The sequence below is a fragment of the Chrysochloris asiatica genome, unplaced genomic scaffold (genome assembly GCF_000296735.1).
Source record: "Chrysochloris asiatica unplaced genomic scaffold, ChrAsi1.0 scaffold00082, whole genome shotgun sequence".
Classification (NCBI taxonomy): Eukaryota; Metazoa; Chordata; class Mammalia; order Afrosoricida; family Chrysochloridae; genus Chrysochloris; species Chrysochloris asiatica.
In genome coordinates this window covers 13,131,950-13,144,296 of record NW_006408600.1, presented here as the reverse complement: position 1 = coordinate 13,144,296, position 12,347 = coordinate 13,131,950, and the positions used below count along the sequence as shown (strand labels likewise).

General features: G+C 42.6%; 1 protein-coding gene and 1 pseudogene across 1 annotated transcript in view; one reads left to right on the top strand and one right to left on the bottom strand.

Annotated features, from left to right (window-relative positions):
• CCL28 (chemokine (C-C motif) ligand 28) overlaps positions 1 to 12,347 on the bottom strand; it is a 73,971-nt gene that overhangs the window by 18,741 nt on the left and 42,883 nt on the right. Inside the window, 1 exon segment of the mRNA XM_006865754.1 lies at positions 3,851 to 3,977. Coding sequence (XP_006865816.1) covers positions 3,851 to 3,977 — 127 coding nt within the window.
• Positions 9,331 to 9,919, top strand: LOC102831237 (annotated as a pseudogene).

Here is a 12,347-nt window from a genome sequence, read left to right as displayed (position 1 = left end):
TTGTGTGGATCATGACAAGCTATGGACAACATTGTGAAATATGAGTGTTCCGGAACACTTAATTGTGCTCATGAGGAATCTGTACCTGAACCAAGAGGCAGTTGTTCAAACAGAACATGGAAATACTAAATGTTTTAAAATTTAAAAAGGTGTCGATAAGGTTGCGTTCTTTCACCATACTTATTCAACTTGTATGCTGAGCAAATAATCTGAGAAGCTGGGTTCTATGCAGAAAAACATGACATCAGGATTGGAGGAAGACTCAGTAACAACCTGCGATATGCAGATGATACAATCTTGCTTGTTGAAAGTGAAGAGGACTTGAAATATTTACTGATGAAGATCAAAGAGCATACACACAAACAATAAAATCAGAACAAGGCCAAATTGACAAAGTGTATTGTCCACCTTTGCTCTGAGGTTCCTGTGGTGTTTTTCCATGATGTGTCTGCTACCCAGCTTGGTTTTGCCGTTTGGTCTCACCCAAGTTGTTGGCTCCAGGCCACCTAGCCCAGCAGATTCAAAAGTATGTGATTTCTTACTTTTGCTACAAGTTCCACTAACTATAAGTCTTCAAACCTTTTAAATATTCTTATCTCTGTGGTTCCGCATTTTGGAGCTCTGCCTTGGATCTGCTTTGCCTGCTATTCTCTGGTATTTCTGACGGCGAACTTCACTGGACCTCCACTGTAGCTGCCATGAAGCCCCTCACTGTTCCCTACATTTTTTTTTTTTAGTCTTATGTTGTTGTTGTTGTTAGGTGGCACTGAGTCAGTACAGACTCATAGCCACCCTATGCACAAAAGAATTAAACACTGACCAGTCCTGCGCCAACCTCACAATTGTTACTACATTTGAGCCGTTTGATGCTGCCACTTTGCCAATCCATCTCTCTGGGGGTCTTCCTCTTTTTCTCTGACCCTCCACCTTACCAAACATGATATCCTTCTCCAGTGACTGATCCCTCCTGACAATATGTCTAAAGTATGAGAGATGAAGTTTGGCTTCATCCTGGCCTCCAAGGAGCACTCTGGCTGCACTTTTTCCAACACAGATCTGTTGGTTCTTTGAAAGCCCATGGCACTTTCAATATTCTCCAACACCATAACTCAAAAGCATCAATTCTTCTATGGTCTTCCTTATTCACTCTCCACCTTTCCCATGCATATGAGGTTATTGAAAATACCATGGCGTGGGTCAAGTGTACCTTAGTCCTCAAGCTGACATCTTTGCTCTTCAACACTTTAAAAAGGTCTTGTGCAGCAGATTTGCCTAATGCTACACGTCATTTGATTTCTTGACTGCTGCTTCCATGAATGTTGATGGTTGATCCAAGAAAAAGGAAGTCCTTGACAACTTCAATCTTTTCTCCACTGATAAGAATGTTGTCCAGTAGTAAGGATTTTTATTTTCTTTAAATTGAGATGCAATCCATACCAAAGGCTGTGGTCTTTGATCTTTGTTGTTGTTACGTGCCATGGAGTCAGTTCTGACTCATAGTCACCCTAAACAGGGTTTCCGAGGCTGTAAATCTTGATGGGAGCAGAAAGCCTCATGTTTTTCCCATGGAACAGCTGGTAGTTTTGAACTGCTGACCTTGCGGTTCACAGCCTGATTCGTAATCCCTACACTACCAAAGCTCCTTCTTTGATCTTCATCAGTAAGTATTTTAAGTCCTCTTCACTTTCAGCAAGCAAGGTGGTATCAGCTGCATATCACAGGTTGTTAATGATTCTTCCTTCAATCCTAAGGCCACATTTTTCTTTAAATAACCCAGCTTCTCAGATTATTTGCTCAGCATACAAGTTGAATAAGTATGGTGAAAGAATACAACTTTGTCACATGCCTTACCTAATTTTTTAAACATTCAGTGTTCCAATGTTCGGTTCAAACAAATGCCTCTTGGTCCAGGTACAGGTTCCTCATGAACACAATTACGTGTTCTGGAATACTCATACTTCTCAATGTTGTCCAAAGCTTGTCATGATCCATACAATCGAAAGCCTTTGTGTAGTCAATAAAGTACAGGTAAACATCTTTCTGGTATTCTCTGATGTCAGCAATGATATTCTTCATTCCACGTCCTCTTCTGAATCTGGCTTGAACCCCTGGAAGTTCTCTGTCAATGTATGCTTGCAGCCATTTCTGTATTACATTTAGTAAAACTTTACTCGCAGGGGATATCAAAGATATTGTCAGATGATTTCCACATTCCATTGGGTCACCTCTCTTTGGAATGGGCACAAATACAGATCTCTTCCAATCAGATGGCCAGACTATTGTCTTCTAAATTTCTTGGCATATATGAGTGAGTGCCTCCAGTGCCAACCTCACTTTCTTGAAATATTCCAATTTGTATTCCATCAATTCCCGGTGCCTTATTCTTTGCCAATGACTTCACTTTATGTTGGACTTCTTTCTTCAGTATCATTGGCTCTTGATCATATGCTACCTCTTGAAATGATTGAACATTGACCATTGCCTTTTGATACAGTGACTCTGTATATTCTTTTTATCTTCTTTTGATGTTTTCTGCATCATTCAATAATTTGCCCAGAGAATCCTTTAATAATGAAAGCTGCGGGTTGAATTTTTTCTTCAGTTCCCTCAACCTGTGTAATACTAAGTGAATTATTTCCTTTTGGCTTTCTAACTCCATGTCATTGCACATTTCATTATAATACTTGACTCTGCCTTCCTGAGCTGACGTTTGAATTTTTTTGTTCAGCTCTTGTAACTCCTCATATCTTCCATTTTCTTTAACATCTCTATGCTGGAGAGCAAGTTTCAGAGTTTCTTCTGACATCCATTTTGATCTTTTCCTTCTTTCTTGTCTTCTTGATGGCTTTTTGCTTTCTACCTTTATAATGTTCTTTCTACCTTTATAATGTTCCCAAACTCTTCTGGTCATCAGTCTTTAGTGTCTAATGTGTCAAATCTGTTCTTCAGATGATCTCTAAATTCAGGTGGGATATAGTCAAGGTCATATTTTGGCTCTCATGGACTTGTTTTCATTTTCTTCAACTTCAGTCTGAACTTGCATATGAACAATTGATAATCTGTTCCACAATCTGCCCCTGGTCTTATTTTGACTGATGAAATGGAGCTTTTCCAGCATCTCTTTCCACAGATATAGTCAATTTGATTTCTGTGTATTCCATGTTGTCAGGTCTATGTGTATAATCATCTTTATGTTGTTTAAAAAAGGTATTTGCAATTAACAAATCATTGGTTTTACAAAATTCTTTCATGTGATTTCCAGCATCATTTCTATCACCAAGGTCATATTTTCCAACCACAGATACTTCCTCTTTGTTTCCAACCTTTTCATTCCTGCAATCCACCATAGTATGACATACTGACAGACGAGTGGTGGTGAGTCTTATGAGGGTGCTTCAAAAAGTTGAAGGAAAAATGGAATTTAAAGTTCATGGAATTTTTCCATCAACTTTTTGAAGCACCCTCATATAATACACTTCTAATAAAGTCAGAGACTAATATGCACTGTATATGAGGGGAGAACAAAAAGTTCATTGAAAAATTCCTTCATCTTTTAATTCTATTTTCCCATGAACTTTTTGGAGCTCCTTTGTACTTGTCTAGGTAAAGTTAAAGTCACAAAATAAAATAAAGTCACCTTTGCTTTCTTTTCCACTTGGTATTTTCCTTGTTTTGTTTAGGGACGTCCTTAACATTTTCCAGTGAAAGGATTAGTGTAGGGTTATAAACATCCTCTAGAGACATTCTATATTCACTATGGAGTACACAAACCTCCCTTGTTTGGTTGATAATTGGTATGTCCTCCAATTTATCACCACAGGTTTAGACATCCTTGCTGAAGGGTACTCACATGACAGCAGCCAGGTCACAATCCCCATCAGCCCTCTGAATGTGACACATAGTCACTCTTTCCAGAAGCCTTCTGGAAATATGATGTGAGACCTCAGTACAACAGCTAGTGGCAATGGGAAGTATGGCTGAAAGTAGAAAGGAAAGAAAATGTTAAACTTTAAAGTTTATAAAACACAACACTATCTTGTTATAGATTAAATTCCACAAATTATGTGTTGGAATCCTAACCCCTTGTTTTAGTATCTAGTGCTGCTATAACACAGTTTAGGAAGCTAGAAGTCCGAAGACAGAGAACTGGCTCTGGAGAAAGGTCCTTGTCTCCTTTCAACATCAGTAGGCCCAGCATGCCTTGGAGTTCTCCATGTGTCTTGGCATCAATCTTCCTCTGAATCTAGGAGCTTCACAACTTAGGGATCCCAGGTACAAAGGGTGCACTCCGCTGTTGGCTCTTCTATCTTGGTAGTAGTAGGTTCCTCTGATTTTAGCTCACTTCTCTCTACTTTTATATCTCAAAATAGATTGACTCAAAAAAAAATTTTTTTTTAAAGAGATTGACTCAAGATAAAACCTAATCCTGTAGATTGTATCTCATTAACATCACAGACCTCATTAACATCAAATAAGTGAGGATTTACAATATAGACTAATTATGTCAGATCAGAGCTTATCACATAAAATCATATCATAGGGTTGACTGTATTATATTAGGTCTCATCATATAGGTGATAACTGCATTTTAACTACTAAACAACTGAGAATCCAGACCCAACTGAGTTGACACAAAACCTTAACTATATTTGTGGCTATATTCCTATATGGAAATAGACTCTTCTTTCTTATGTTAATGAGACCAGCTCAGTGTACAATGTGTCCTAATTCTAATCACTTGTGAATATATATATATATGTTTAGACACAGATATACTCAGTCCAGAGACTGACATGATCTTTTAGATTCTAGAATTTTAAGAAAATAAATTTCTGTTCTTTAAAAGCCACACACTTGAGGCATTTCTGTTTCAGCAATGTTGTTATTAAGTGTTGTCATGTTGGTTCCAACTCATAGCAACCCTGTATAGTATTTCCGAGGAATGGCTGTTAAGTTTGAACCATTGACCTTGCAGTTCAAACTAACCTTGTGGTCCAGTGCTAATCCTACAGTGCCACACCTGGACTAGTAATAAAAACAGGCCTAAATTTCATCATGAAAAATCTGAAGAAGCAGAATGTTAATCCGCTCATGCAACTGACAAACACAGGTCAACCTGGGGCAGAATACATCTTTACCTTCTCCGAATTTACACTAATTTGGGGGCGATAATATGGCACTATTAGGATAAGAGGAGTCCTGGCATAGCACTGAGGGTTAATGTGCTGGACTACAAGGCCAGTTTGAACCACAAGGTCAGCATTTCAAGCTCACCAGCAGCTACTAGGAAATCATATATAGGGTCACTATGAGTCAGAATCGACTCAACAGCACTTAACTGTTGGGAACAACTAAATTGAAGGTCTCAGACTTTGGGGTAGTTTAACCAAAGGATTGCAACTGAACAGCTGTGGTCCAGAAAATCGGGCTGCTCCCAGGTCAGGCTGTACCCTGTGTAACTTGCAAAGCCTGCCTCAGGGAACAAGGAATTTGTAAAGTCTTTCCTTGTAGGCAGCGATGGCCTTCAGTTTAGTTTGCAAAAACATCTAGCTGCCCTATCTCTGTCTCCTTAGGAACCACAAGTTACATCCTTCTGGTAAAGTCCTGCTGAAATTGCATCAATAACACCAAATGTTTTTTGCATTCTTTTCCCTGCCCCCAGTACTATCCTTTGATATGTGTATATAATAAAGGTGCTGAATCTATCTCCATCAGTGTGTCTGTCCCACCTGGTCGCAACTTTACTATTGTCATTTGTGTCTAGTATCTTCCTTTTTATTTCTAATCTCCCATCACCCCTGTTGTTGTTGTTGTTAAGTACCATGGAGTCGGTTCCAACTCATAGCGACCCTGTACAGGGTTTCCAAGGCTGTAAATCTTTACGGGCACAGACAGCCTCATCTTTCTCCCATGAAACAGCTGGTCTGGTAGTTTCGAACTGCTGACCTTGTGGTTGGCAGCCAGACTCGTAGCTACTACACTACCAGAGCTTCTTCACCCCTACTCGGGTTTAATTTCTCAAAGTGGGTCGCAGAGTACAGCTGGTTGTCGGACGCAACACTTAACAACAACAACAACAGGATAAGCACTAGATGGCTAACTGCAAAGTCAGAAGTTGAAACCCACTAGCTGCTTTTTGGAAACCCTATACAGGGTTGCTATTGGCTTAAGAAGACAATAATGAAATATACAAAGACCTACAGTTAGAAAATCAAAAGGGAAAAATCAAACAAACAAACAAAAAAAAACCCACTGCAAGAAAATAAATTCTGACACAAAACTATAGCAACCTTAAAGCACAAAGTAAAACTGCTTCATACGGGTCCTGAGACTGTAAGTCGTTAAGAGAGCAGACAGCCTCATCCTTCAGAAGTAGCTGGTGGGTTTGAATCACCAACCTTATGGTTAGCAGCCCAACATTTAACTCACGGCACCATAAAAGAGCCTTAAAGGAAAGAACATGCTTAGCATTTCCCAAGTTGAAAGAACCAAGGAATAAATTCAAACCTTGAGTTGCAATATTGAAGGAATGAATCTATGGACCAAATACTGACCAAGACATGAAGCATAACAAGAAGATGGAAGACATACATAATGTCACTGTACCCGAAAGAACTGGTTAGCCTTCAGTCATTTCAGGAGGTAGCATATGATCAAGAGCTGATTGTATTGAAGGACGAAGTCCACGCTACAAGGGCATTGCCAAAAAGGAAGGCTCCATGAATTGACAGAATACCAATTGAAATGTTTCAACAAAAGAATGCAATACTGGAGGTGCTCACTCATCTATGCCAAGAAATTTGGGAAACAGCTATCTGACCAACCACATGGAAAAAATCTATATTGTGCCCATTCCAGAGAAAAGTAATTCAAAAAATTTTTTTAATTAAGTATTAATTGATATATATATATATAACTATTAAATACTATCACACACAAGTAAAATTTTGCTGAAGATAATTTAAAAAACACTTTCAGCAATACATCAACAGAAATTCAAACTGGAAGAGGACATAAAACAAGGAATATCATCATTGCTAATGTCAGAAGAGATTGAGGTTGTCAAGGACTTCATTCTTCTTGGATCAACTATCAACGCTCGTGGAAGCAGCAGTCAAGATGTCAGATAACGTATTGCATTGGGCAAATCTGCTGCACAGTAACTTTTTAAAGTATTGATGAGCAGAGATGTCAGCTTGAGAACTAAGGTGTGCCTGACCCAAGCCACGGTATTTTCAATAACCTCATATGGATGCGAAAGCTGGACAGTGAATAGGAAGATCATAGAAGATTTGATGCCTTTGAGTTGTGGTGTTGGAGGAGAATATTCAAAGTGCCATGGACTGCCAAAAGAACCAATAGATCTGTTTTGGAAGAAGTGCAACTAGAGTGCTCCTTGGAGGCCAAGATGGCTAAGCTTCATCTCTCATACTTTGGACACATTGTCCGGAGAGAACAGTCGCTGGAGAAGGCTGTCATGCAGGGTAAGGTGGAGGGTCAGAGAAAAAGAGGAAGACCCCCAACGAGATGGATCAGCCAAGTGACATCACTGATGGCGTCAAGTGTGGCGGCGGTAGTGAGGTTGGCCCAGGATCAGACATTGTTTCGTTCTGCTTTACAGGGGGTCGCTATGAGTTGGTTCCAACTCGATGGCACCTGACAACAACAATGTCAGATGGACCTTGGCTGAAAGCAGAGAATACCAGAAAAATGTTTACCTGTATTTTATTAACTATGCAAAGGGATTTGACTGTGTGGGTCACAACAGATGATGACGAAGAATGGGAATTCCAGAACACTCAATTGTGCTTTTGTGGAACCTGCACATAGACCAAGAGGTAAGACTGGAATAAGGGAATACCACAGGTTTTAAATAAAGAAAGTCACACGTCAGGGTTGTATCCTTTCACTATACTTGTTCAATCTGTAGACTGAGAAAATAATAAAAGAAACTGAACTATATGAAGGAGAATACAGGATCGGGGTTAGAGGAAGACTCATTAACAGCCTGTGAAATGCTGATCACACAACCTTGCTTTCTGAAAGGGAAGCTGACTTGAAGCACTTACTGATGAAGATCAAAGACTACAGTCTTCAATATGTATTACACCTCAACATAAATTAAACAAAAATCCTCATAACTGAATCAATAAATATCATGATGAATAGAAAAAAGAGTAAAGTTGTCACAGATTTCATTCTACTTGGATCTACCATCCATGCCCTTAGAAGCAGTAGTCAGGAAACCCAAAAGACGTACCGCACTGGACAAATCTGCAACGATGTCTCTCTTTAAAGTTTTAAAAAGCAAAGATCACAAACACACGCCTTACGTAACAGTCAGCTTGAGCGGGGCTGCAGGACGCAGCAGAAAGGCGCAAGGGCTCACAGAGCATGTCTCTGCCCCTGCAGAGAGAGCGGCTGGTTGCAGCAGAGGATGAAAGGCGGATACTTGGACCAGCAAGTGCTCTCTACACCTTCCGAAGGGGTAACTTCTGCATGCGGCCTCCACGCCCACCCCACCCATGTTCTCCTAATCCATTACCCTCCCACCTCGCGGGACCCTGGATCGCCAGGAACCCCAGCACCGCCCCCAGACCACTCAGGGGCTTGTTTTCCGCAGAAATCGTCCGGAAATGGGAGTCTGTGCAAAGCACAGATGGCCCTGCAGGGGAATCTCATGTACCCAGGCTCCTTGCCTCCTCTTCCAGAATCTAAATCACTTCGAGGAGACGTGGGTCTCAGAAGCTCAGGATTCAGACAGTAATGAACAGTTTGTTGCTGATTTCCATTAAGAAAACTTGCTTTCCCCAGCCCTACCACCAGGATCAGGAAGGAACCCCAAAGTCCCCACACAGACCAGGCCCTGTCCTGCAGCAGGAAGCCACCACTCCTGGACCACCATGGTGAGCATTGCCTTTACTCCAGACAACTCACCATCAAGTCCCCCGCCCCTGGTGACCCTGGACAGTCTCCTCTGCAGCCTTTTCCCCGGACAGAACAACAGAGTATTGTAAGGGCTTCTGGCCCACTTCTCAACCCCACTCTGCTGGACATGGGTACTTTGGGGAGCACAGCTCCATCTTCCAGCAGCTCTAGGAGATTTGCCACTCCTTCACATCCTCTCAAGGAGGGGTCCGGGAGCCCCTCTCAGTCCCCTACCAATAGCTGCTATCAGAGCCCTTTGTGCCCTACTCCCAACAGGGTTTCTAACAGGCCTGTCAGCTACCAGTGGATCCAAGTGGGGTCAACTGGCACAGGTACCCAGGGGCGGGAGGTGGTGATCAAACAGGAACAGACGGATTTCACCTATGGCACAGATGTACATCAATGTACCTTCACACAGAGGGTCCTGTGTGGGCCCTCCCCAGCTGATGGGGGCATGGGCTATGGCTATGAAAATCCTCTGCAGCCATTCCCAGAAGGAGACATCAAGCAGAAGGGATTGGTACTTCCTGAGAGGGGTCACCTACCAGTGCCGGGAGTCTTGCAGCTATGGCAGTTTCTGGTGGCCCTGCTGGATAACCCAAGAATGCCCACTCCACTGCCTGGAGCAGCCCAGGAAGGAAATTCACACTAATTGAGCCTGAAGAGGTCACCAGGCTCTGGGCATCCAGAAGAACCGACCACCATGAATTACGATAAGCTGAGCCAGTCACTCCAATATTATTATGTAAAAGGCATCATGCAGAAGGTGGCTGATGAGTGTTACATGTACAAGTTTGTGTGCAAGACTGAGGCCCTCTTCTCTCTGGCCTTCCTGGGCAATCAGTGTCCAGCTCTCAAGGCGAGTTTGACCAGCCAGTCAGTGAGGAGGACACAATCCCCTTGTCCCACTTGGACGAGAGCCCCGCTTACCTCCCTGAGCTGACTGGCCCCAGCCCAGCCCTTTGGCCCCAAGGGTGGCTACTCTTACTAGCCCCAGCAGCTGCTCCCCTGACACCAGTGGGTGCTTGCCCTATGCACATAGAGACTAATTTGGTGTTGAGGAAACCCTGACTCAGACCCACAGATGTCTCTGGGGCGGATCCCTACTTTCCCATAGGCTGCTCTGGTCCAGACTCTTGAATTGCAAAGTGTGGAGATATACCATGTCTAAAGAAAAGAAGTCTCAAAAGTTCCCCTGGGGGTTTCTCCTTTGCCCTTGAGGAGTTCAGCTTAGCCTGGTCCAGCTTAGAGGCCCAACTCCATACATTCTTCTTCACCACAAAGAATAAGAGCTTGTTCCGATTCTGGGATGTAGAGGTAACTGCCTCCTCAGTTTATCCTGGCCAGGGAGTGATGCATTGAGCCCCACCCCACCCTCCAGATTTCCCATCATGGGGAAACCCATGGACCCTGCAACCCACCCCAAGTTGTGGCCCTGGAGAATCACAGTTGTCAGTTCTTGATGCTGTGTCCCCCAGAGGCAGGGGAAGCTGGAGAAAGGAACCTGGGGTGGTGGGGGGCTCAGAGGATGGCCTCCAAGGAACCTCGATCTGCTAGGCTCCAGCCAGGAATTCCACTTCCACATCTGCCAGACCCTACTAAAGGACCCTGCTTCTCCTTTCAAGACTGAGGTGCACCTGATCCAAGCCATGGTATTTTTCAACTGCTTTGTAGGCATAGGAAAGCTGGTCAAAGAACAAGGAAAGAAGAAGAATTGTTGTCTTTGAAATATGGTGTTGGCAAATAATGTTAAATATACCATGGACTGCCTAAAGTCCTGGTGTGGTACTGTAGGTTAAGTACTAGACCACAACGTCAGTTTGAACCGTGAGGTCAGTGGTTCAAACTCACCAGCCGCTCCTTAGAAACTATACAAGGCCACTATGAGTCAGAACCAACTCGATGGCACTTAACAACAATAGCAACAGGCCTAAAGGAAGAACAAATCTGTCTTGGAAGAAGTATAGTCAGATAGATGCTCCTTAAAAGTGAAGATGGAGAGACTTCATCTCACTTACTTTGGACATATTATCAAGAGGAACCAATCACTGGAGAAAGACATCATGCTTGGTGAAGTAGAGGGCCAGTAAAAAGAAGTCCTTCAACAAGATGGATTGACATTGGCTGAAAAAACTGTGCTCTTATACAGGAATCATTGTGAGGATGGTGCAGCTATGGGCAGTGTTTTATTCTGTTGTGTATAAGGTCACTATGTATTGAAACTGACTTGCTGGCACCTAACAACAACAAACACAATGTTGAAATTGAAGGTGAGTAGTGGGAGAGTCGTTCAAAAGGTTGCATCACTGAAGCTTTAAGTATCAACCTGAGGAGGTTTGTTGTTAATGAGTCAATTTGGACTCATGGTGACCCCATGAATGTAGACAAAATAGTGTTTCTGTCCTCAGGAGGCTGTAGTGGAGGAGACCGATTTGAATACAGCCCCATTGGTTCACTATATTCTACTTCTAGAATTCTATCCTTCAGACTCACAAGTGATAGGAAATGTGCACAGCTTTTCACTATAGCAAAATCATCTAGTGTCTTCTTGTCCATTTCTGTAATCAATTCTAAGTCTGGCAACCCCATAGAGTTTCACGACTATGATCTTTTGGACACAGATTGCCAGATTTGTCTTTAAAAGTGCCTTTGAGGCTAAGGTGGAGGTGCGGTGAAGTTTGCCGTCAATAATACCACAGAATACCAGGCAAAGCTTATCTGGGGCAGAGGTCCAAAACTCGGAACCACATAGGTGCGAGTATTTAAAAAGTTTGAAGGCTTATAGCTAGTGGAACTTGAAGCAGAAGTAAGAAATCGCAAACTTTTGAATCTGCCCAGCTTGTCAGCCCAGAGCCCACAACTTGGGTGAGACCAAATGGCAAGACCAAGTGGGGGAGCAGACACACCACAGAAAAATGCCATGGGAACCTCAGAGCAAAGGTGGACAATACACTTTGTCAGTTTTGCTTGGTTCTGATTTTCCTTTTTTTTTTTTTTTGGTATCTGCTCACTGGCCCCCACTGTTTGCGTACCTCCATTCTTGTGACTAGAGGGGTTGCCTGAGCAAGTGGACACCCTCCACCCTCACCGCTGGTGGGTTTTTCTGCCTCCCAAACGCACAGATACTCTCAGCCCAAGAGCTGGCCCTGAGCTGTTTTTTGTTTTTTTTTTCAAACAACGAAAAGGCCAGTACAGGGGTGTAGAGAGGGAAAGAGAGTTTAAAAACAAAACAGGCCAAAAATCAAATTAAATCCTGAGGTACAGTATAACAATCAACAGTGGCACCTTGAAATCTCTCAGGCAGCTTTGAAGGAAAGAAGCTAAAGACAGAACATTAAAGTCATACGCATATTAGGCTACAGATTTTTTTTTTTTTCCTTCTCTCCCTCTCTCCCTTTTCTGCAATTATAGACTACAGT